This window comes from Atheta coriaria, unplaced genomic scaffold, assembly GCF_025399875.1.
Source record: "Atheta coriaria isolate IRGN ID8LTWV9N9 unplaced genomic scaffold, Caltech_Dcor_3.1 hic_scaffold_6_pilon, whole genome shotgun sequence".
Taxonomy (NCBI): domain Eukaryota; kingdom Metazoa; phylum Arthropoda; class Insecta; order Coleoptera; family Staphylinidae; genus Dalotia; species Dalotia coriaria.
In genome coordinates this window covers 10,597,781-10,623,089 of record NW_027045448.1, presented here as the reverse complement: position 1 = coordinate 10,623,089, position 25,309 = coordinate 10,597,781, and the positions used below count along the sequence as shown (strand labels likewise).

The window sequence follows — 25,309 nt, the reverse complement described above, 5'->3', positions numbered from 1 at the left end:
TAAATTAAATATTAAACACTAGAAGTTATATTTAATGCATGACTTTGGAAATTACGATTTGTTAAATGATATCGCGTGAAACAATAGCAACGGAAATAAAAATTTCGTCAAGATATGCTCGTCAAATGTGTAATACTTACTTGAGGTTATGTTAGAAGATGAATGTGAGTAAAAGTACTTTCAGGCTCAAAAGTGGATGAGTTTTAAGATGGTTTCGTGAAGTGTGCAAGACGCTCAAGAGGAGTTTTCGCAATCATCTTCATATTCGTCGAAATCAAATTTCAACGTCGGTTTCTTTGCATACGTTTACGCGGTGTTTTTTTCGCGTCGGCAACTTTGCGAATTATTTTTTCACTTTCATATGGGTAAAGCACGTAATGTTGCGTTAGTAATTCACGCGTGGTTATCGACGGCTAGGGATTGCGAGTTTAATGGTTAATTAGGAGATTATCACTAATTTTCGATAATTATTTTACGATCATAAATCACTCTTAATTAATGGTGGATGGGTGTTGTAAAGGTTTTAAAATTTTTATTCTTGGTTATCTTTAAAAACAGGAAAATTTTACATTTAGTAAAACAATTATTCGTTTGATACAAGAAAAAATAACTTTTATTACATTTAAAATTTATATAAAATTTAATTGATAATAAATTCAATTATTTTTGGCTTTGCTTATTTTGAGAGGAGGAGATGTTAAATTTTAAGCATGTACACTTTATTATTTTGTTGTAAGACCAGCGGTAATTACTTATAATGTGTTTTAAACGAGTTGCACGACATGCGCACAATTTGCAAACATAAAACCAGGCACAGGTAATTTTTCAATCTTCACACCTTGTTCTTTAGACTCTGCACTATTGAAATATAGGTGTAAATTTGCGGTGCAGATGTATAATTTCACTGTGTCGAAAATTTAATTGATTTTGAAGCGTATTATACATATTAAATCATAAATTGAAACAAAAATTAAAATAACTACAATAAAATTAAACTTGCAAAGATGTTCCGTATTATATTATCACCGATTATGTTTTTTTAAGTCATACTAAGTACTTTAACTTAAAATAAATTAAACAAAACAAAAAAATTAACATTTACAAATGAATCAATGCCTAATTTATATGTCTACTACCAAAGGTTATTCATGCTTAAAGGAAACATCTTTTAATTACTAATTTCGCTAATATAAAAAATCCACTAAAAAACTATAAATAATTAGATAATTTAAATCGTCCAATCATCTGTATTCATATTATATGTACGACATTGACGATTTACAAATTTGAAGGCATAATTGATCAATTAAATATTTTTTCTTTCTTAAAATGATCACAAAAAATGTTTTAAAACTTACATCAGTGAGTGCACACCTCATTTAACTGATTTTGTATGAAGATATTTGTCGATTCATGATATATTACATTCGATTAAGAAACAAGTCCGGCCATTAGACACCGAAGCAATTAATTTGTAGTTTTAGCAAAATAAACTTTTCGTAGGCAGTACTATTAGTATTTATTTGTAGGTATAATTATCAAGAAGCGCTCACTGCTTTCTGAGCAATTAAGATTAATTAAGAGTACTATCAGTGTATGCGTATGCCTAAATGTTTTATTTTATAAAAATCATCTTTTAAATGAACTGCAACGTGTTTTATATTTTTGCTCTACTTAGTTAAACGATCGCTAAATTAAGTTTTCAAAATCTGCACGCAATAATTCTGTAATTGCGTTTTTTGTTGAGTGCCATTAAAAAAATGGTACAGTTTTGATCATATTGTGCAAGTTTTAATGGTATTACTATGAGTTCTAGAACATTTAAGTAATTGTAAAATAATTCCTACACAAATTATTTTATTAAATTTAATCTCAATTATTAATACATACTTTTGCATCATATTCTATCATGTAGTTATCTTGTTGTTATACTTGTAATTTTCTTATCTAATTAATTTGATATAATTCTCAAAACAAGATCTAAATCAACAATCAATAACATAATATGCCGTAAGTCAATCGAAAGTAAAAATGTTTGACCGTTTACATGAAAATATTGTTATTAAATCTATTAAACTACATTTATCCTCCAGCTATTCAACAATAAGATCTCTGTACGTTGAACAACTTTCTTGTAAGTTGCAGCATTGGAATTTGATTTCTTTCCTCTACTTTAATCTCAACCTTGATCCGTACTGATGCGAAATTTAACCGATTGATTTAATCGACTTGTTGTTGCGATTTACAACAATTTAATTCACTATGCAGATCGAAAACTACTTTACTTGTCATATCCATGAATACTAATCTTTTCATTTGAATAATCTACATGTAGATGAAAATAGAAATAAATCGTGTTGAAATATGAGATTAAATTCTGATTTTTTTTTTCATACTCATCTTAAATTTTACATTGGCAATAAAACTTGTAATTATTGCTCTCGTTTAGTAACGATTGCGGTTGGTTGCATAAAAAATTTATTGTAAAATATTAATAACATCGGACAAATTCAAATTATTACATAATTTGCTTTTTCATTTATATTTAAATTTAAATATTTTATTAAATTGCGTTAAATGAGTATTTTATTTGCACGTTTTCTAATTTTAAGGTTAATACCATGTTATTTGTAAACATAATTTTACCATAAAATTGAAAAAAATTATATTTCCACAATGAAACCAGCAAAAATTGCAATTTTAGCCAGTCGTAACCCAAATTTCAATGATTTTAATTGTTGACTTTTATTTGCATCTTCAGGCATTCATATTTTCCTATAATCAAAATTGATGTACACACGCACTAAACATATTGCGCAATAATGCATGCAATGAGCATGTAATGAGCAGTTCATCAAGTACTGTCTACGCGTGAAATGAGAACGCACCCAGCAGAGCAAAGTTTCATTGCGTACAATCAGCCTAATTTGTAGGTTTGCAATAAAAATCACATGCACATGGATTTTGAGTTTTCTTAATTACACCGAAACCAATTCAAGCCCGTTTCAATTAATTTCTGCATTTGTTACATAAACGTTCTTTTGTCAAATTCTAATATAAAATCGGAACAAAATAAAAATTCATAACCAAAATAAACCAGCAAACCCATAATGCTGCAATTAATACCATAAATTATTGTCTCTGTTAATGTGATTATCTGCAATTAACTGTAATTACCCGCGCTATTATTATAATAATTTATAAATTCGCGTTGTTTAAATCATAGTTATATGCCGTATTCGGACCACATCGGATTGCCTATTCGAGACGGTGTTTAATCTTACACTCTCCGAATGGAATGCAAATAGTTCAAATTGATCGTTTTGCAAGCAATAAACTGCCAGATTGACGTTTATTTACGGATGATATACGCAATTTCTTCGTGTAAAACTGATTGCATTGGTGAGTGCATAGAACAACAGCAAATTGCTGTGTGATGTTGAACATGTGTTCAGCTCATTGGATTAATGTTTACACTACTGCTACATTAATAAAAGCATATTTATGACCAACATTATGGGCAACTATTCGCGTCAAAGAATATTGGCAATGCATAATTTGCATATAATTAACTACTGAGTAATTTTCCATAGTAGATTTTATTTGGTCAACGTATTACACGGTAAATCAACTTTTTCTTACCGTATAATGCGGGTGTAAGTTAGAAATATTCATGAAATATTATAAATAACTCGCGTTATATTTTCAGCATTCAAAACATTTCCGCAATTCAAAAATTTCATCCTGTCTCATAAATCACTAAGTAAAGCATGCTCAAATAGGGCTTCACGCGATACCGAGACTTTTCTCGTATCGTCTCGGTCTCGTCTCGGAAAAGCTAGACGATACCGAGACGAGACGTGTTTTATCAATTTCTCGGCGATACCGATACCACAGTCCGAGTCTCGTTTTTGGTCTCGTTATTGGTCTCGTTACTTTTTTATGAAGTTGTTATTAGAAAAATGGGAAAAGGTCCAATCTATGAAATCCAATATATGACCATCTGTGAAATATTTCTTTTGTATATTCAAAATAACAAGTCAGTAACCGAATATCATGACCTTTTGACTTTTTGAAAGTTTTATGAAAATTTTGTCTTTGTTTACACATCCGGAGACATATTTTTGTGTTTTTCCGTACTTCTTGAAGCAAAGATATTGTATACATCTGGGTAAGTTAGGAATTGTAGACGTGCGCCGCTTACTTTCAACACAAATCAACTCGACTATTGTACCCTAGTATACATTATCGTTTTCAAATTTGAAACATTAAAAATATATTTTCAATTAAAAGTGATGCAATTAAAATTAATATTTTAAACAATGTATGTATTTTGGATTTACTTTACAATACATGCAATTAGCAATTAAATGACTAAACTTTTGAACTGCAAAGATCTAAAACTGAGTTCTACTTAAAGCTTCACACGATACCGAGACTTTTCTCGTATCGTCTCGGTCTCGTATCGCTTTTGCGAGAAGATACCGAGACCGAGACGATACCTTTGATAGTATCGTCCAGTCTCGTCTCGTGAGCAGCTCAAATGCCTTTCAGACATCGAACATCTTTGATCTTTGAATTTATTTCTACGAGGACGTAAGGTGTTATTCTATTGATGATGAATTAATAAGCAGTAAGGGAATACGGCAGTTGAATGGAAAAGTGGCAGCAAATCACTAATTTGTTGCTTTGTGCGCATGTAATTTCTGCAATTTCCAAACATTAATTACTACATATTGATCCCGAGCAATTGTACTTACTTATACACTTGCACGACGTTGTATTGCGCATTTCAAAGCTTCACTGCTTTGAGATTATCGATACTGCGATCCGGCGATAAAATATAATATGACTATGCATGACGATATTGGCAATGTGAAGCTGAGATGGTTTTAATTATAACTTGGCATTACCTAACGATACACTTACATTCTACAACATTCATTAATAATTATTTGGCAACCTTTATTGTTTCAATGCAGTAAATATACTATTTATTGAGATTGCAGTCAATATTTAATAGGAAAAAAGTTTTGGAATGAATTTAAGACAAGAAATTAAAATAGCTTTGTACATAATCTGTTAGAGGGCGTTGGTGGCAGAAAATGTGCTGCAGGATGTCATTTAGAAATCAAAACACATGCCACAACAAAGTTGCACCTCTAAGATGACTTCAAAAGTGATTTACAAACTGTAATTACCGGTAAGTGCTAGTAATCTAATTTAGTTTTAATTTAACGTTTTATTAGGTGAAGAACATTTGAGGTCAATGCAGTTCTGCATTCCTCATCGCTTGATCCACCTCATTGACAACCATGACAATGTCCATCACTGCATTTACTCAATGCGTTTTCATAATTGTAGTGCAAATCAATGTGATGTTAATACCTACCACGATTAAATATTTTGTGCGTGTGCAAGGCATTCACGAGCTACGACTTGCCAAATATGAACTAATCGCAATCGTGTGCTTTACTTTTTTATTTCATTTATTCTTGCCACTTTCGCAAGCCCATTGCAATTGCGCAAGAAGATCAACTATTCGAAGGTGTCGAGCAATGATCGAGTCATGTGCGAGTCCGTTAATTAAATATCTGGACTACGATAAATCCTATTTATGATCGTCGTTTGAAAGCCAACAATGCCGCTGCCATTCGATTGCGAATTGCAATATAATAAGTGCAACCGATTGTGAACTTGGAAGCATTCTTCGCACACCTAAACGGATTACGACTAATTAGTGTTTTTACAAGTACGTAATTCCGAAACGTATAAAAGCAAATATTAAAAATAAAAAACATGCGCAGAAATCCATGGATCACGCATTGAAACAAGGAAAACATGGTGAAAGTTAAGTAGTTTTGTTGGATGCTTAATCTTCAATCGTCAGTAGGTGTGGAATTTGATCAGCTAATAAAATGTTTAAAGACCCACCGACACGAATCATGTGCAATTGGATGGACGCGCATGTTGTACAAACAAGCGGCGCGAATCTTTTTACATGAATCATTACCGTAATTCGCTTTCATAATTAGATCAAGGCGTGTAACATTATCGCAATTATTAGTGCCTTGTTTTAGTAATGGCCTTGCAGGTTAACAGGTTAAACTCATCTCAAAATATTTCAATTTTTCATTGCCGTTCTGTGAAAACAAAATATCAGTTTAAAACAAATTGTTTCAGGACTTGATATTTTATAATTAATTTTTACGAGTTGAAAACGTTTTACTTATTATTTATTGCAAGTTTTCGCAGTAAAATTTTAATGTATCGGTGTAAATTGAAAAACAAATAAAATATGCACCGGTACAACGCATAAAATTACACAAAGCTGAACCACAAGTACCTGAACTTGTTATTAGCAATAAATTGTGTAATTCTCTCTTTTCTCGCATTTCATTTACTTCACTGGACGCCTGCTTTTATTTTACAATCAATAGCTCGTTACATCGAGCATCACAAGTACTTATTGATTGCCGCATCATGTTCACGTCTTCTCGCTTGATATTATCGATTCTACGATTGCTGGAATTCGATGGCATTGTTATTGCGAACTTGCGGTTGCTCTACATGCATTTATTGTTTCTGCGCTTGCAGTGGCATTGTTCATAACCGCGATGATTGATTTTCCACTTGCTTCAACTTAATACAATAACACTAGAATACTACACAATATTCCTTTACTTGAAATTTTTAGTATTCGAGGGTTAAGTCAGGTTTCAATTTTAACATGAATGCAAATCGATCGAAACAATAAATATCAAGGCTTCGGCGGTCGTTTGCGAAGACGCCCAGAAGGCACAGTGCATGGTATGCAAAATTGACCGGACGGCGATGATAATCGCAACATAATTGAATCATCACCTAATGATCGACCAATTTAGTTTGTTAACGACTGCGGCGATAAAGGCAAGACAAAAAGCGATGTAACAATGTTACAAATTAAAGCTGCGTAAAAAATCACATATGCTTTATGGCACGCTTCGCGTCTTGATGGAATGTTATGCCGTATTATAACGCTGGTAATACAGCCCACTTTTTTATACGCTTCAGATGTTGGAAAACTTGATTGCCTATTGCCAATTCCAACCGGCCAAATACGTACATAAAGCCATTTATTTTATTAGTAAATATGAAGAAGTCTGAATTAGAAATGGGATGTGTATTAATTGATATTACGTTGGCGAAGGTGGAACACGTCTTTGGTCTTACATTCGATTCATTACGATCTCAACAATCATTAAGAACGAGTTTTTTCATCTCTTCTAATCATCAACTAATTGAAACTAAAATGTTGACGTCTAGGGTATACTTAATCCAAATAAAAACAAAGTTATCACTAAATTTTATTTACTTTTATTGTAATTGCGAAAAAATATCAAAATTAAATTTCACATTGCATCAAACTGCAATAATATGACAAAATAAATACGAAGCAATTCAAAATATCATTATAAATGTAATACAAACAACACTTCAATTTGTTTCACATTAAATACGATTATGCATTAATCAAAGAAACGCACTCGGCAGTAAACAAGATAAGTATCTCCTAATACGGCGCAGATAATAACTAAATCAACTAAACCCACAAAAGGGTTTTAATAACTTCGCGCTGCGTGTACAATATATTTACAAGAATCAAATAATACGCATTTAGTTTGGCTTTAATTTGAGTCTGCAACTATTGATAATCTAAATAATTATCTGTCGCAATTTAATGCATAACCTATGACGTTCGAGGTGTACTATGCACACATAACCTAGTTTACTCTCGATTTCAAGTATTTGTTTATTGCATGCCAGTCGTGAGATGCGTCACAGAACAACGCTTTAACCTTATTAAAATGGTAACACCGCGTAAATCTACTCCCATTAAAATAATATGATTCAATACGCGTCTGACGGACGTTCGGCTTCAGGTCATAAGACGATTATGTACCACCAGCGCAAGGTCGCTAACAATTTTATTCATTAAAGAAGATTATTAGAACAAGAGCAACTTTTTCGTTTGCATTAACTTTCTACGCGCACGATTTTAATTTTGTAAATTATAAACCTTCGAGATGTTAAGCACTATTGCTATTCTATTTACCACGTCGTACATGTTTTAGTAATTAAGTTTTGCGAAGTAAAGTTAAATATTTTGAGCTTTGAATTTCACTACATTTCGGCAACTCAACGCTCTCGTTGCGTTGCGTAACGCGTCAGAAAGTTTTAATTTTTTTTTGCTCAATCAGGCGGATGATGAGCTACGTTACTACTTAAAATATTAATTCGATTTTAAGATGAGATAGATGATCACAGATGTGGTGAGACATGATTTTATAATAGACCGTTTAGAGTATAGTTACTGCGCGGATGAACCGTGAGTTGCAATTAAAATGAATTAATTTTCCTTAATTCACTCTAATATACTAATGACGTTGTGCAAATGCTTTGAGCGCGCGCATGTGCGGCATGCTCAACGCGTAATGCGTTTAATTTCGAATTGTGCACTCGTGCTTAATACTGCGGTTAATAAATTTTTTATTCGTCTTCCGAAGGCTGGAAGGCACTAAGCGACCACAACATACTCGTATAATCTCTGCGGTTGCGACTCAATCCGCGATCGAGGATCGAAAACCCAAGTCCTCGCGTTGTAGATGAATATAATCCGAGCACAAGCCGCGAAGCTGCAGACGAAATGTGTTGTTGAAGATTTAAAGTGCCGAAGCGGAGTGTTGGATTAGACAGCTCAAGGTGGCACATTCTAAATTACAACAATGGAAATGGGTGAAATAATGTGGACTAGTACGGATGATTACGTTTTATTCCCGTGCGGTGGCCACGACGTTTTAACGATATTTTGATCGTCTTTCATTTCACGCCATTTTTCACCGCGCACCACTTTGCGTTTGCCATCACGACGGATCACAATCTGCAATTAAATCCGTCTTTTCTTTGACCATTAGATACAACAATACACTATGACAAATTGACAAAGAACATTTAAGAATAGCAAGGTTGCGGGATGGATAATGGAGTAGACATTTTCTTGAAGCCAATACAATACAATTTATCATCCTGTCATCAAGAATTTTGATGCGCATAGATTTATCAATCGTGTAGTTAATAAATCGCTTCGACGCTGACTTTATCTTGCGGCGATAAATAATTGAAAGAGTTCATGTGGAATGAAGAAATTAATTATATTTTTTAGACACAAAAAGCTTTGCAATTAAAATTTCTTCTGAGAATCACCCGATTGAAACATGTAATTGCAATTGACTTAATATTACTACAGTTTTATGGCTTTTGCGTTGCACTTTCCTTGGGAAATTATTGTTAAAAACTGCAAATTTTGTTAAGAAAGGAAATAAATAAAATCTAGGCCTGAGGTTATTGTAGTTACGTGGGAAAACAATTTTTATTGTCTTTACGATGTCAATTTTTTATTGAACATTAAAATTACCATTAAACTTTACTAAATCAATTGTTTAAAAGAATAAATTGCAGTAGAAATATGCAAAAATGTATTTAAAACAAAAATTTATCTTAAATTAAATATTATGCACTTTTACAGTATACAATTAGCTTGTCTCACGTGTTTCAGAAAGCTAATAAACACTGAAGCGATCGTTAAGTTGAACCATTGTGCCAGTTGTGGGTGTCGTGCTCTTCATAAAAGCATCCGATTGCGCAACGAGAAATATGCAAGAACGAGTCGTAAACTAGTTTTTACTTTTAATTACTCTCCGCCACCGCTGCCATGCGTTCATCTCAAATCTGAGAAATAAAAACATAATGAAATATATTTATAAAAAACGCCGCAACGTTGATCCATTCTTGGGCGCAGTCTACTTTACTTATAAGTCGTTAATTAGTTGATAATTACAAGCGTGCTCAGGTGAGTCAAGTGTAATTCGTTACAAGCGGTTGCGCAAAGCCATTGACATTATTTATTGATGCGCAATTTTGTCTAGTTTTAGTTAAAGGTTCACTATCCCTACGAGCAGTCATGTCTAAACATGGCGATGAACTGAAAGTACGACTATAACTGAAATATAACATTAAAATGATTTTTAACACACATGTTACAATTGTAGGCGAGTATAATTATTGTATTCAAATGTTGAACCGTGATTAATTCGATTGCCATTACAGAATGTTAATGTTTTATTCGAAAAGTACAAATGCAGTCACTATTTTGGAATCTTCCCAGCACGCATTGCTGAAATTGTTCGCCGCTGTCAAAAGTGTCGATGCAAATTAATCGAGCCCATAAATTTTACAACTGGATTTCATCATAAATGTTTCAAACTTGTACAAAACACTGCCTGGCATGCAACACATTTAAAGTTAATTAAATTACGTTTTTATAACTTTATTCTGAGCGCTTAAAAACAAATTTATAACAAAACACTGACACAATTTCAAAAATATCAGCGCTGTGTTAATATTTGTTTTTATAATTTTTAATATACTGAATATTATGTAACAAAATGCTACAAAATGTGAGACTCACCAAAGTTAATTGTCAAAACCAATGCAATACACGCATCTTACAAGAAAAAAAAAGAGAACGTAGAGATGAGTTTAAAATTACGAGAAATATTCAATAATTTCCTGTAAAAAAATTAGCGCTTGTGTCATACACGTGTGACATTGAATCTATTCAACACTCAATTATTTTGTAGATGAAGATGTGTTATGTCTCAATCAAAATATAATTTATAATAAATGAAGCATAAAAGGATGTAGCAGACAAACATACATATTACACAAAGAAGAACTTCTTCTAGCCGATAAATAGGTCAAAGTCATATTACTCCCTCAATGCGGTCGCTTACAGAATTTAATATTGCCACACATTACACGCTTTAATTAAACGCAAAAATTTAGAACTATTAGATCATCTAGAATCTACATATATTCATATTCAACTTGGAATATCAAGGTCATTACTCTGAAATAAATTATATCAAAAAACAATGAGAACAATAAAAATAAAAACATCGAAAGTGAATTTGAAAAAAAGCAATGAAAGTAATCGATAACAATAGTAAATAGTAAAATACATATGTCAAATGACAATCGTTTGATGATGTCTGATGATGATTGTTTGCTTATTTGCTTATTGCTCGCAGACATACGGAATAGTCGCATAATAAATAATTCATGTAGATGTCTTACACGCTTCCCAAACAACTAACCATCCATTCATTCATTCATCGCTCGATTCTGCAGTGATTCTACAATGCGCTTTGCAACATTTGTTCAACGCATTGTAGTGATTCATAGCGCATGTATTTACGCGTAACTTATTCTATGATAATATGTGCACGCATTGCTTTTATTTGTAATCTAATGAGAGTAAGTATATACATTTTACAATAAATTGTGCATTGTTTTACTAGCGCAGGAGTCGCCTCGTAAAGATGTGTTGTGGAATAGTTTTTAATATGTTACAAAACGCAACTAATTGAAACAAGTCTAATAAACACGTAATTATCACAATGAGTATCTTCTTCGCGCGCGGTTACCAAGTGAGAATCTCATGCGTTGATCTTGGAGCCACGCAACAAAAGAAGAAAAAATTGTGGGTGGTTTAAGATGTTTTATAGAGTGTGGTTTAATTAGAGCGCTACAATTTACACCTCGCGGCAAGTTACCTTATAATTAATTTGCTAATTGGATAAACAATTAATTTATGCAAGAAAAATTTATTTTTTGAAAAATTTAAGAAAAAAATTAAAATTTAGTTTATTTTATGTGTGTAATAATATTTCACGTGTAGAAAAGCTGATACATCAACGCCAGAAACAATTAGACGGATTTTGAAAAGATGAATTCGCTCGCAATTTGTAGGTACCGATGTAGACTACTACCTAAAGCCTGAAATCATAAGCACACGCCGCATACCTGCGAGTAATGTAGTAACGCAAGTAGAAAATAATATATTGATGTAATAGTTAATTATAGGTTTCTCAAACAGATGAGCGCTCGAAATGAAACGACCGCTAACAGCGAAATGCGCTTACATGAACATGAATGCGATTTGTCCTCTGGCGAAGCAAAATCCAAACAAAACTAAGTCAGTCCGCAGCGATATTGATTAGAAAAACGAAACTGTGTATATTCACACTGAAGACCACCAAGGAATACCTGTTTTTTTTACTTTTTGGCAGAAGATAATATGCAATCAAAAAATATAATTTGACAATTAGTGTGGATTTGTATTTGATGAAGAGATTTTTCGTTCGATTGATTTAATGCGTAACTGTACGCCACGTAAACCTTACTCAATTTGAATATACACTTATTTCGCTTGTCTGTGTGCACGTGCGTGTGAGTGGCGATTGCTAAATCCAGCCGCCACAAAGAGGCCGATGATGGCAGCGAAGAAGATCGGCGGACGGACGCCTCATCGTCGGCGCTGCGCGTCTGTGTGCGCGCCGCAAGGTTCCCCGAATGAAAGTAAAACTGAATTTCTTAGATTGCCACAGTCGGGCAATAGACAAATACACCCACTACATAATCGCATTTAGAGTATATAAACATCTACCCGAGATTCGTTGAATCAGATCATCCCGCAGCGTCGAAGCAAAGCGCATCTCTTCGGCTCTGATTCTGCCTTCTGCCAAACAGCGTTTACGATTTTGTTGTGATCATCAACACAGTTTCAAGTGAACATTAATCAGTGTGGTAGCCAAAAGATGAAGGTACTACAAGACACAAATTACAAACCAAAAAATAGTGCATCAGGACTTTTTTTCGAAAAAATGATTTGAAATCGTTTTTTGTTTTCAGGCCGTGTTTGTGTTTGTCGCCCTCGCAGGGTTTGCGCTAGTATCTGGCGAGCCACCAGTGCCGTCCAACCAATATCTGCCTAGCAATCAATATGGCGCCCCAAGCCAATCTTATTCGCCACCTTCGGGTTCCTATGGCGCTCCCAGCCAGAACTACGGTGCCCCAAGCCAAAACTACGGTGCTCCGAGCCAAAACTACGGCGCACCTAGCAGAAACTACGGTGCCCCGAGCCAGACAACAGCCGTAATCAGACCTAACACCCAATATGGCGCCCCATCCGCCAGGCCTACCAATAATTACCTGCCTCCATCTACCGGTGGTGGATACAGCGGCGGTGGCGGTTACAGCGGTGGTGGTGGATATGGCGGAGGCGGCTACGATGATCAATCGGTAAGTTACATAATTCCCGACATACATCTAACACGTGTAAACATTTTGTTGCCATTGTAAGCATTGGTAACATTAGTACTTACCAATGTTGTATTATGGTAACATGCATTGTGCCCGAAGACAAGACACACTTATCGCGGACAATCATCTCGCGCCGAGACGAAGAAGCGTGTGTAATGAGACCGGTGTTACATATATTGAGCAAATGCAACAACTGCATGCGCCTGCGTGTCAACATCGCGTTGCGACATTTTAATAACAATTGCGATAATAAAAATCCTATAAACACAACAAATTGCATGCGCTTATATGTGCATATTGTCATGGAGAACCATAATAGAAGAGGTGTTAGATGATGGAGCCTTCAGATTAGGAAAGTTATAAAAGCAGTCTTTCGACTTGGTTTATTTTCCATTCAATTAATATATTTTATCAATTTATTCTGTTTAGAAATCATCATCAAAATTTTAATCTTACATAACTCCACACATAAGTAAAGATGCGACGGTTAAAAAAGCATTAGGCCATCCTGCAATCATCTTAGATACATACTACATTTACATATTCATATTTTCCCGTTCCCGGTGTTGACAAATCGCCAATTATCAGTATGTAATTTATTTCTTACGATGACCACAGTCACAGTACTACCTTAATAACATTACATGACTATTTATTAATTCATCCAGATAATAATATACCACAAACTCTAATAATCCACTCGCCACTGATTGATAAACAAATTTTAATAGTCAAACTATAATTTAATCCGTGCGTACTTGCATGCTGCGCGTTATTACTTACTTTGAATGTTTGAATTCGTTATTATCAGCTCTCGTTCATAAATTCGATGCGTAGAAAATTCTATGTGGCATCTAGCATGCTTATTTAAATGATGCTGCAGAATGTTTGCAAGATATTACATCATGTCTTTGCAATTTGGTGTAGTTATAGGTTTAGATTTGCGCTGATTGTGATTGCACATAAACGAAATTTTATACTTGCGTGAAACGTGCATCATAATGACAAAAATTAATTTTTATTATTATACTGATGTAAAACTAGTAAATTTTAGTTGAATTTTTTATCAAAATTTTATCGGAAAAAGCCTTTTTAGCTCATAAAACTTATAAGTATTGCCATAATCATGGTTTTAATCTCACATTAACAGCCGTAAACCAAGATTGTTAATATATTTTGACTAATTGTTGCTAAAGTGCTAATTAAGTAATAAAATCAGCCATATCGAGAATAAATAGGTAACGAAACATAAATACACTGCGCTAACTTTCATGCAACTATAAAAGATGAAAATATATTTTCAACGCCCACGCGAACGCAAACAAGTGACATTCGCATGAAGTAAATCTTATTTCCCGCGGAGGTGATCAGGTCAAGCTGGTCAATATTATTTAATGTACGGTATTAAGTATTGATCAATTGTTTCGTAACATATGCGAAATGCAAAACGCCTTTAGCAAAACATCATTATCGCACACTCAAGTGGAAAGCATAATATTAGTGCAATCCTAATGAATATTTAATATACGTAGTAAAATCTCAGCGATATTTAAACTATTCAGACTCGGGTGGAAATTGCTATTCAATTTATTTATTTCAGATCAAAGCGATAAATTTTCGACCGCTCGTGTTGTAAATTATAGATTTAATGTTTATTAACTGATTCAAATTGCACCAATCATGTTTCCGTGTGAAATTGATTTCTAAACACTTAAGACTAAAGGTAGAATTTAATAGCAGTTTCAACATTTCTCTGATACGCTAGGAACCTGCCAACTACAACTTCAAATACGATGTCCAAGACGCTGCTTCCGGCAACGACTTTGGGCATGAAGAATCACGTCAAGGAGATGTCGCCCGCGGCAAATATTACGTCCTCTTGCCCGATGGCAGACGCCAGGTTGTAGAATACACCGCCGACAGCGAAGGCTACAAACCGAAAATCTCCTACGAGCAAGTCGGTGGCGGCTATGGCGGTAACGCTGGTGGATACTCTGGCGGCGGTTACTCTGGTGGTGGTTACTCCGGCGGTGGTGGTGGTGGAAACGGTGGATACCAATACTAAACATCTCCACCTCACGCCCACACACGAGTGAACTAGTTAAGAATAAAAATCGGCAAGGACGTTTCATCACAATGCGCTTTTCATTAACATGTTAAGCGCCGCGTGAGACGTTCTCCTGCCACCGCAAGTTTTCAATCGTTGTACCGTCATCAATTTCGTTCGTTCCGCGCGAACGAAATGTACATAATCGCATATAGTTTTTGTATTTTTAATTCGTAGTTCGAACATATCTAGGTAAGAACTCTCAGCCCAAGCCCAGGTAACCGTCAATGATCACCACTGCCATGTTCATGGTCTCTGATTACACTGATTATTCAACTGTTTATGTAATTCGTAATATTTAACACGTCACAGCATCACCACTATACAATATTTAAGTTTGGGATCTCTGGATGATAATATTTCCGATTTCCTAGGCGGAGGGAGGTATTATTTCAGGTCAGTAAAGTACAATGTAACAAATGAGCAATGAATTTGAAAAATCTTGCATATCGTACTAATTTTTATTTGCCATATTTGTATTATTAGAACGTAAAATTACTGCATTTTCATGACATGACATTAGGAATGTATTATGTATAAACCTTTATGTGCAAATAAATATAATGAGAAATGCATCCAACTGCGCACTTTCTGCATCTTCCTACACTCACAAAGTAAATATTTATTGAAGAATCAAGTAGGAAAGCGTTGCATTTACACATTCTGGCCTAAAAATAATCTCTTACTTAAAATTAAGACAAAATTGTTTAAAAAATAGAAGAATTTGTTAATAACATTAAATTATAGCACTAGCTGCATAAAAAACAGGCAAATTCTTAGTGTGCAAACAAAAAATAAACAAAACACACAAATTTAGTATTTGCAATGATTCACACAGTCAATTTATTTAATTAAATACATAAAAATCATCAAAATTCTTTCACATAATAAAAAATACAAAAATACATTTAATGATACAACTTCTTACATCAATTGTCCTATATAATCAGACCTCTTCAATTTCCTCTTTAAAGATGGCCACTGCACCAGAATATTATCAGCGACATAAATTAAAATCTTCCCACTGAGGGAAAATGTTTGAGTTCTGCAGAAGCTCTCAATGAACACAATCTTAGTGTCACACAAAAATGCAACCTTCATGATAAATGCCACAATACATATTGGAATGCATGTGCCAGGACCATTGCATAGTATTAGATCTGGCCTCAACCTTAGCACTACTGGTATACAATGTAAAGTTGCATAGATTGTTGTAAAGACAGAGCTAATATAACTCTGATGCACATGCCTACTTCTTGGTATTCTTTTTATTGAATATTTGCCTTTATTTATGTGACTTTCAAAGGTGTTCACTTTACTGATACTGGTGGAATCACTACTGGCCATTATGTAATGTCTAGAAGTATAATTGCTAAAATCTAGAGATTCCATCAGAGTCAACATTTCTGTGGTGTGTCCACCAGAACCTATACATATTAAAGTTTTAGCTGGCTTCATACGCTTTGGGTATATCTTTGTGTTTCCTGTGGTTATTTTGTGGATGAGGTAGAAGACTCTGACTAGAATTATGAGGAAGATTAAGATGCCAACTTCAATAAACAAAGTTCCTGAAAAATTCAATTATTAGCCATATGTATTAGATTCTCATGGCTTTAAATATAATTTACCCTCCATTGTAGGAATTTGGTCAACAATTACAAGTGGCTTAGATATGAAGTATGTCTCTATGTTTTATCAAACATTATAGTGCTAAAATAAAATTTTTGTGTAAAACACTTATTCCACTGAATGAAATTAAGAATAATTAATTACCAGAATAAACGTGGGTTCGTGTATTCTAATCCTTCTGCCAAATTTAATCACAACTTCAATCGGCAGTTGTATTGATAACCTCCAGACCATATTTTATACCAGTGCATACCAGTGGTTTCGAAACAAGAGTAAAGTTTTGTAATTGTTTATAAAAATTTAAGTGAATCCTGTAATGATTCATAATATTGAAGGAAGATTTATCTTAAATAATAGTGATAAGCTGACATATAAGAGTAATCATCAATAAGTTTGTACCTAGGATATTTAATTTTTTTATTGTAAATAACAGAATTTTAAGTTCACTGGTTCTGCCAAGTAAAATGTTAGGTTACAATAAGTTAGAATAACGTCTCTGTTTTGTTTTTGACGAGAAGTTAAAGTGTACATAAAACTAAGTAAATTAATTATGTAAATTCTGTTGTTTAATAAAAATGGCAAGTACTGGTAAAACATGGGATCGCAGTCAGCTTCGCAACTACGATTTACAACTAGAACAAATACCAAGACTAGAAAGTAATGATCCCAGAATTGATGAGTTCATCAGTGAAAATGTAATAATAATTTAATTTGAACAAAAGTTTCCATTGTTTGGTTATTTTCATATTGTTTTAGAAACCTGTTGTGATCACAGGCTCCAAACTGGTTGCCTCAGCAATGAAATGGGATTTGAACTACTTAGAAGAAAACATTGGCACCTCCGATTTTACTGTATTTCAGTCTAGTAATCATAAATTCAAGTACTATGATGAGAAGAAAATTCCAAAATTAAATGCTGAATTTATTCCTCCAACTACCAAGCTCTCTATGAAATTTTCAGAGTTTACTAAGTGCTTAACAGAAACTAAAGATTCTAATAGCAGGTGAGCTCAAAACCTAAATTAAAAAGTGCCAATGTTATATTCTTTATTCATATTTAGATTGTATTTACAAGAATGTCTTAACAACAACCTAGGAGCTGAAATAGTTAGAGACTTTTTAAACTTTGATTGGCAATTTTGCACCACTATCCAATCGAAGCACAGTTGGGGCCCTTTAACATCCAATCTGTTGCTTGTTGGCATGGAGGGTAATGTATCACCTTGTCATTATGATGAGCAGCAAAATTTGTTTGCTCAGGTGCTTGGCCACAAAAGGTGCATACTGTTTCCACCAGAGCAATTTGAGTGCTTGTATCCACATCCTGTCTTTCACCCACATGACCGACAAAGCATGGTTGATTTTGACAATCCAGATCATGTGCGATTTCCTAAATTCAAAGAATTGAAAGGATGGGAAACTGTGATAGGACCTGGCGAGGTTTTGTATATTCCTATTTACTGGTGGCACCATATTGAATCATTACTGGCTGGAGGACCTACAGTGACAATCAATTTTTGGTACAAGGTAAGTCTGTGTCTTGTTTTATTTAATTTATTATCTAAACTAGTAATTATAGGCAAAGCCAAATGGTTCAGTGACATATCCGTTAAAAGGACATCAAAAAGTGGCTATAATGCGCAATATCGAAAAAATGTTGGTTGACGTGTTGCAGGATCCAAATGATGTGTCACCATTGCTGCGTGCGATTGTCTTGGGTCGATACACGGAACACACATAAATTTTCGCGTTGTTGGCTTTTGTTTTGTTTTTATATCGGTATTTAATTGTGAAAGTTATCATAATAATCCTGTGATTGTAGAGCTTTTTATATGTATTTTAAAACGTGTTTGAAAACAGCTAGTGCGATTTTTACTCTGGTAACAAGTCATCGCCGATTTGTTCATCAGCGAAATCATCGAAATCAATTGGTTTGCCCGCACCAGTGCGTGGTCTAACCGGCATCGGGCCCAATGGATCGCTATAGGAGAAATCTGTAAAAATAACGTTATTGCGATTACTCTAATCAATAAACATTTATAAATTATAGTTACCGTGAGGTCCTGGGGCAAAACCAGAATCACCGCTGCCAGCACTATAGTGCATATTCAAAAGTTTCGAACTTCTTAACGATTTATGACCAGATCCAATAGGTGACATCACAGCATTTTCCGGAACAGACGCAAAGCCAGAACCAGCTCTGGATGATAATCCACTGTTTGAACGACGTGACCCGGGCCGACTGCTTCCGACACGTTCACGCACCTCGCGTGACTTTTCTATTTTCTTTAATTCGAGAGCATACTCTTGCGCCTCACGTAATCCCAAATCGCTACACAAGCGCACAAGGAATTGCAAGCATTCCACATTATCAGGAAACTGCTTGTGAATATCTTGATAAAGTGTTAAAGCCTTGTGTAAGTTACCACTGCGCCGGTGGCATCCTGCCACCATCATCATCCATTTTGGATTGTTCGGTTGCATAACGGCTGCCTTCTGAAAATACTTCAGAGCTTTTTCAACCACCTGCATTTCAATATAGTACGAGCCCAACCAGTCAATAACCGACAATGCGGCTGGGTAAAACCGGTACGACTAAAAAAATCTCCAAATTAGATATTTCATCACACCACAACAAAATTATTAAATACTAACGTCAATATGATAGTGATGTGCCTGTTGCTTATCACCATCGTGATCATACAATTCTCCAAGCTTCTGTAATACTTTAGCATCCGACGGTACAAGTCCCAAGAGTTGTTGAAAAGATTCAGCTGCAGCTTCGCTATCACCCAGTCGTTCTAAGAGACAACCTATTTGATAAGTCACTTCGGGTAACAAAGCTAAAGATCCAGTAAATTTCTGGAAACATTCGAGGGCTTCTTCATTATTTCCCTGCTGCTTCAACACCAAGCCCAGATTATACAATGCCTCAACACTGGATGGATCACAATCCAACGCATTCACAAAATAATTCCGAGCTTCTTCCAAGTTATTACGAGCCAGGGCACATGCGCCTAAATTAACAAATCCACCTGCGTTGTAGCCATCAGAATGTTTGACAATCTCACCATACTTCTCAGCATTATCATAATCCCCTTGCTAAATAAATCAATCAGAGAAAAAATGACAAATATACAAAATATACGTACTAAGTAGTATATAAAACTTAGATTGGTTGCAGCGCTTGTAGCAATATTAGATTCTTTATCAAAAGCTTTCAATGTATCAATCGCGTTATTCAGTTGCCCTTGTTTTAAGAACATTACAGCTTTGTTGATTTCCAATTCGCCTGCTAGGCGAGCATATTCTGAACTTTTAATTGTTTCAACACACCAATCATACCCTAAGAAGCAAATAAAAGCATTATTAAGTTTTATATTTTAAATTATGATAACATTTGGCTTACCAGCACTGAAAGTATCTTCTATCAACGGTGCGATGGTTTTTGCCGAAGTCAAAATACAGTATTCCGCATCCGTGCGCCTTTTCATTTCGTAAATGTGCAAATCATCATTACGAATCGACGAAGCAATTAGAATATCTTCCGGATTGTCTTGATCCGAACTGTATTTCTCTTCATCTTCCAATTCTAATGGTACGCCTAACAAAATGGCGAATGCACTGCGCATTCGTTCTTTATCTTCAAGCGCGCGACAACATAGAACCAAATGTAAACCGGCGCGATGATTAGGTTGTTCGCTCATAATATATTCCAAACTTGTTATAGCTTCTTCATACTGCGCCATTTTGATGAACACCATTGCAATATTATGCATAATCTTAATTCTTTTAAAAAATGAGTTAAATAGTGTATAATTGATTGTAATCGTTTTGAATACCTTAAATTTTTATGACTTGAAGGCACCTGATCTAAAGCCATGCGGTACATCTTGATAGCTTTGTGAAATTGTTCCTGTTTGAACAAAATATTTCCCATATTTACTTTTAGTCTATGCGCATTTGAAAACATGCGGTTTTTAGTGATCAATTGATAAGTATTTAAAGCTTCGGTGTATAATTCATTAACCGCGTACTGATTTGCCAAAGTGAAAAGAACTGAATAGGTAAGATCCATATTGTGATGTTCGCCGAGTCCTGCTTGCTCCTGCATACGTATTAGACTGCGCTCCTTGTTAGAAGCTTCCTTTGCTTTACTGAGAGCTTTTCGCGTGTTACCTTCAGCGTTCGCTACACATGATTCTTCTACGAGTTGCATAATTTTAAGTTCGGCAACTCGGACCTTTTCTTCAGGACTACAGAAAATTTAATTAGAGCGTAACTATAATATAAATTCGGAAACTTACGAATCATCTTTTAAAGTTTCCAATGCAGGTGTAACAGTAGCAGCTTGATTAAGTGGATCAAACATTTGTTTCTGGGATGTATACCCAGCTCCTCGAACCGCAGTCATTGGTCTGTTAACTCCTTCAGAACCTGTTGGTGGACGAAATTGCGTACCTGGACGAAATGCGGATCCAGGGATGACCATCGCAGTATTTTGTCGCTGAAACTAATGTCCGCAAAGTTTTACACCAAGGTTTTTCTTTAATCAAACATATTTTAACTACCCCAGTAGATGTTCCTAGTCTCATTGCGGATCCTGGTTTTGCGGTCCCTAGTTTTCTGCTTGGATCGGCAGTCATGAGAATTCTATTGAAACTTTCATCGTCTTTAACATTGGAGAGGTCGTAGAGCGGATGCGACTTTTTGAAGAGAGCCTGCATTTCTGCAGTCTCTTCGTCTGGCTCCACTACTTTTGGCATAGTTTTGGGATTTTATTGTTATTGCAAAATAGAGAAGAAATATTTTACTTTCTTTTAAAATATTCACGTTGTTACGACTCAATGGTGTACAATACAAACATTCAGAACAACCTAATCAGGTTTTTGTGACAATGTTCCTGACAGTCAATCATGTGTATTGATTAATAGAAGTCGATAATTTTTGATGTAATATGATGTTCTTTTCAGTTTAGCAACAATAGATCAAAAGTTGCATATAAAATTTAAATAATAAATATGAGTCGTAATACCTTTTATTCTTTTAATTAATTTATATGCAAAATATTAATTTATTGCACTTATTAATCTGCTAGAATATAAATAAAGAATTCAGAGGTTTTTCCCTTTCATCTTAGAGTTGAAGGGATTTACAATTTATATTTTAAATAATTTTAATTTTACATTTATATTCATTCGAGATTGCGCATTGAATAATTTGCGCAATACCTTAGATCACCTAAATTATCTTGCAGTCTGAAAAAACTTAAAATTTGTGTTTCTCATTGTAAGCATTAATTGCATCATTTATTAATTTTACACAATTTTCTTTTTTCACTTGGCGTTTTCATCGCAATAACTATATTTTCCAAGCAAGCATGATATATATGATCTTCAAATCATTACCTATCCTTGCTTGATCTTTATTCTCCTTGTCTGTCATCACCAATCAACACCATCATTCAACAATACTTCTTGTTGTTCTTTCACCAAGCATTATTGCAGCTGGTTATTTATCATTTAGTTTATAAAAATGTTGTTAATTAGCATCTAACTGTAAGACTGATTATAATCGAAGTGCAACCTGTGATTGAAAGTAAATAACAAGATATAGTGATTTGTGAAACTTCTTAATAAGTACTTAAAACCAATCAAAATGGCACTGGCCGTGGATTCTCCGACAGCAAGATTCAGCGATTTGTGCCGTTTGTGCGCCTCCAAAACAGGCTCAGCAGCTAAGGGACTTAACATATTTGCCAATGAAGCAAATTACCGACAAATATTCAAGAAGATTGAGGCTTGTTTACCTATACAAGTATGTTTATAGTGAGGTTATATCAAATCATTTTAATTACAAAACTATTGTAGTACACTAAAGGTAAATAAGGTAAATTTAAAGACATAAATTTCTTCTAGATTTCAGAGACGGATGTTTTACCAAAAATAGTTTGTGAAAATTGTTTATTCAAAGTGGAATTACTATTTGACTTCAGAGAGAGGGCATTAAGAACTGAAGGTGTATTAATTGAATTATTCAAGGAATTACACTCTCTTCCAATTCAAATACTTAATGGAACTCATCATACACAAGTGAAATTTGATGCAGCATTGGATCATGTAATCTCACAACAAAATGGACTCTTAAATGATGGTTTATCACATGTAAATGATATTGAACTGCCACAACTTTCACATAGAGACAGCATGATAATATTAGCTCAACACAGTGTACCTTTAGATCAATTGAGTCAACATGATATTAATCAAGAACTTTCCAATCATAGCATTGACACATCTGAAAGTATATTGGGTGGAGCAAATGGTTATAACACAATGGATTATCACCATACATCAATACTGCATGATGAAATTAATTTGTCACATGCAAGTATGCATCAAATCAAGGCTATTGTGGACCATGACAACTATCCACCCATTGGCACCAGTGGGGTGCAAAGGCTAATGATGAATGAAGCACATTTCATGCATGATCATTTAAATGAGGAGGAAAATTTTGACTCTTTGAATTCATACATATTTTGTACAACTTGTGGCAAGTCATTTGATGATAAGATTTTATTGCAACAACACTATGAGGAGCACTATTCTAATATGACGCACGAGAAGGAAGTGGAAGTTACGCGTAGAAAAGATATGCATGGAACATGTTCTACTGCAGTTGAGAATGAAGTAATGACAAATGAAGTGAGTGAATCGTTTCATTAGGTTGTGTTCTCTTTAGTAAGATTCAAATTGTTTTTATAGGTGAGGGAACCTGAGGTACAGGAGAATCAAAAACAACAAGAAAATGCTGAACCATTAATATTGAGCATACCACCTGACGATGACGTGATTTCTGTTAACTTAGATCTTGTTGATGCAGATGAAAACTTAAAATCAGAATATAGTGACGCCGATAGCGAGGTTGCAACAGATAAAAATAAGCCAGCCGATATTCCACAAATACCAGAAAATCACAAAGAAACCGAAGAAGTGCAACAACATCCCCAAGAAGAGGAAGATCAGGATACGTCTAAGGAGGATTCAAATGCCGCCAAGAAAAATAAATCTAAAGTTTGCAATGTATGTGGAAAACAGTATAAAACTAATTACAAACTGGCAGAACACATGAGGAAACACACTGGTGAACAGCCTTACAAATGTAACAGTTGTGATAAAGCATTTAGATCAAAAATTGGATACACGCAACATATAGCTACACACACAGGCAAGTTAAATTTTTTTTTTATTATTTGTTCAGTTAATTTTTATTTTTATTGATTTTTCTAGGTAAATTTGAATTTTCATGTACAACATGTGGTAAAGGTTTCCAATGTAAAAGTTATCTTATGGTGCACCAAAGAGTACACTCCGACGTTAAACCATATCAATGCACAACATGTGATAGAAGTTTCAAGAGCAAACAATCATTGCTGGACCACACGAATCGCCATTTGGGTGTCAAACCATACGCGTGCGACATTTGCCGGCGGAGTTTCATCACGAAAGGATTACTCAAAGCGCATCAAAGTGTACACGCAGGCACCGATAATCGCAAGTACGCTTGTCCATTGTGCGACAAAATGTTTGTCAGCAAGAGTTATCTACAGACTCACGCACACTCACATACTGGCGAAAAGCCCTACAAATGTGAGGTGTGCGGTAAGGGATTTATGGCGCGTGTCGATTTGAAAATTCACTCAACGATACACACGGGCGAGAAGTCATACGTGTGCGAAATATGCGGCAAAGCATTTGCACGCAGGGATGCACTCAGGTGCCATCGACGTTCACATACTGGCGAGAGACCTTACAAGTGTGTAGTTATTTTTATATTTGTTTTGTTATGAAATTAATGAATCTTTTTAAGGTGTGATATTTGTGGACAGACGTTCACTCAGTTTTCACCCATGGTAATTCACAAACGGTTGCACACTGGCGAGAGGCCTTACCAATGCGAACTGTGCACAGATAGGTTTGTTTCTAGATCGACGATGATGGTTCATTTGAAAAAGCATCCAAAATTTGCAAAGGGTGAAGTGAGCAGTGATGTAAATAATGAACTTAAAAATGAGATTAAGGCCACATAATACTTTTTGAACTTGTTTGCATTATACATTATATATCGACATTTTCCCCTCAAGACTGCTGCTATTTAAACATTCATAAGTGATATAAATTAATAAACTTTAATATGTTTATACATTCAATTCATGAAATGTAGAATTAGTAAATAGTAACCAATTTACAATTTCATTATTGATATGACCAGAAATGAGCGTCTTTTACAAGATTTTTGTTTATTTCTTTGCAAGAGTGGCTCAATGTTTTACATGGTAACCATGACAACATTTCACATTAGGTAGCA

General features: G+C 34.6%; 5 protein-coding genes across 6 annotated transcripts; 3 read left to right on the top strand and 2 right to left on the bottom strand.

The window, feature by feature from the left end:
* The first annotated feature begins 12,573 nt into the window (after nucleotides 1-12,573).
* Nucleotides 12,574-15,885, top strand: Cpr56F (Cuticular protein 56F). The gene is made up of 3 exons (XM_065304666.1): nucleotides 12,574-12,704; nucleotides 12,793-13,182; nucleotides 14,969-15,885. The coding sequence occupies exons 1-3, from the start codon at nucleotides 12,699-12,701 to the stop codon at nucleotides 15,266-15,268; spliced, it is 696 nt and encodes a 231-aa protein (XP_065160738.1). The 5' UTR covers nucleotides 12,574-12,698; the 3' UTR covers nucleotides 15,269-15,885.
* A 237-nt stretch (nucleotides 15,886-16,122) lies between these two features.
* Nucleotides 16,123-17,235, bottom strand: Alg14 (ALG14, UDP-N-acetylglucosaminyltransferase subunit). Its single transcript, XM_065305902.1, has 3 exons — nucleotides 17,084-17,235; nucleotides 16,939-17,020; nucleotides 16,123-16,878 (listed from the first exon to the last, which is right to left on the bottom strand). The coding sequence occupies exons 2-3, from the start codon at nucleotides 16,943-16,945 to the stop codon at nucleotides 16,235-16,237; spliced, it is 651 nt and encodes a 216-aa protein (XP_065161974.1). The 5' UTR covers nucleotides 16,946-17,020; nucleotides 17,084-17,235; the 3' UTR covers nucleotides 16,123-16,234.
* Nucleotides 17,236-17,456: 221 nt separating this feature from the next.
* LOC135794577 (hypoxia-inducible factor 1-alpha inhibitor-like) lies at nucleotides 17,457-18,986 on the top strand. 2 transcript variants are annotated; one of them, XM_065305901.1, is made up of 4 exons: nucleotides 17,457-17,596; nucleotides 17,696-17,943; nucleotides 18,001-18,466; nucleotides 18,519-18,986. In XM_065305901.1, the coding sequence occupies exons 2-4, from the start codon at nucleotides 17,738-17,740 to the stop codon at nucleotides 18,678-18,680; spliced, it is 834 nt and encodes a 277-aa protein (XP_065161973.1). In that variant the 5' UTR covers nucleotides 17,457-17,596; nucleotides 17,696-17,737; the 3' UTR covers nucleotides 18,681-18,986. The 2 variants fall into 2 exon arrangements, with proteins under 2 accessions (XP_065161973.1, XP_065161972.1); XM_065305900.1 differs by having other exon boundaries at nucleotides 17,498-17,634.
* On the bottom strand, nucleotides 18,472-21,859 carry nompB (intraflagellar transport protein 88-like protein nompB). The gene is made up of 8 exons (XM_065305892.1): nucleotides 21,511-21,859; nucleotides 21,247-21,452; nucleotides 20,782-21,195; nucleotides 20,349-20,728; nucleotides 20,092-20,285; nucleotides 19,595-20,041; nucleotides 18,994-19,534; nucleotides 18,472-18,933 (listed from the first exon to the last, which is right to left on the bottom strand). Exons 1-8 carry the CDS (start codon nucleotides 21,703-21,705, stop codon nucleotides 18,812-18,814), a joined length of 2,499 nt encoding a protein of 832 aa, XP_065161964.1. The 5' UTR covers nucleotides 21,706-21,859; the 3' UTR covers nucleotides 18,472-18,811.
* Nucleotides 21,860-22,366: 507 nt separating this feature from the next.
* LOC135794571 (zinc finger protein 112-like) lies at nucleotides 22,367-25,151 on the top strand. The gene is made up of 5 exons (XM_065305893.1): nucleotides 22,367-22,756; nucleotides 22,858-23,646; nucleotides 23,707-24,169; nucleotides 24,232-24,757; nucleotides 24,812-25,151. The coding sequence occupies exons 1-5, from the start codon at nucleotides 22,598-22,600 to the stop codon at nucleotides 25,029-25,031; spliced, it is 2,157 nt and encodes a 718-aa protein (XP_065161965.1). The 5' UTR covers nucleotides 22,367-22,597; the 3' UTR covers nucleotides 25,032-25,151.
* Nucleotides 25,152-25,309: the final 158 nt, after the last annotated feature.

Bases quoted from the DNA above. Each gene is read 5' to 3' on its own strand.
- Cpr56F (XM_065304666.1), top strand. The intron at 13,183-14,968 runs GTAAGTTACATA...CTGATACGCTAG, and splicing joins GCGGCTACGATGATCAATCG to GAACCTGCCAACTACAACTT.
- LOC135794577 (XM_065305900.1), top strand. From the start codon at position 17,515: ATGGCAAGTACTGGTAAAACATGGGATCGCAGTCAGCTTCGCAACTAC. The intron at 17,635-17,695 runs GTAATAATAATT...ATATTGTTTTAG, and splicing joins ATGAGTTCATCAGTGAAAAT to AAACCTGTTGTGATCACAGG. The intron at 17,944-18,000 runs GTGAGCTCAAAA...ATTCATATTTAG, and splicing joins ACTAAAGATTCTAATAGCAG to ATTGTATTTACAAGAATGTC.
- nompB (XM_065305892.1), bottom strand. From the start codon at position 21,705: ATGCCAAAAGTAGTGGAGCCAGACGAAGAGACTGCAGAAATGCAGGCT. The intron at 21,196-21,246 runs GTAAGTTTCCGA...AATTTTCTGTAG, and splicing joins GAAACTTTAAAAGATGATTC to TCCTGAAGAAAAGGTCCGAG. The intron at 20,042-20,091 runs GTACGTATATTT...TGATTTATTTAG, and splicing joins TAAGTTTTATATACTACTTA to CAAGGGGATTATGATAATGC.
- LOC135794571 (XM_065305893.1), top strand. From the start codon at position 22,598: ATGGCACTGGCCGTGGATTCTCCGACAGCAAGATTCAGCGATTTGTGC. The intron at 23,647-23,706 runs GTGAGTGAATCG...TTGTTTTTATAG, and splicing joins ATGAAGTAATGACAAATGAA to GTGAGGGAACCTGAGGTACA. The intron at 24,758-24,811 runs GTGTGTAGTTAT...AATCTTTTTAAG, and splicing joins ACTGGCGAGAGACCTTACAA to GTGTGATATTTGTGGACAGA.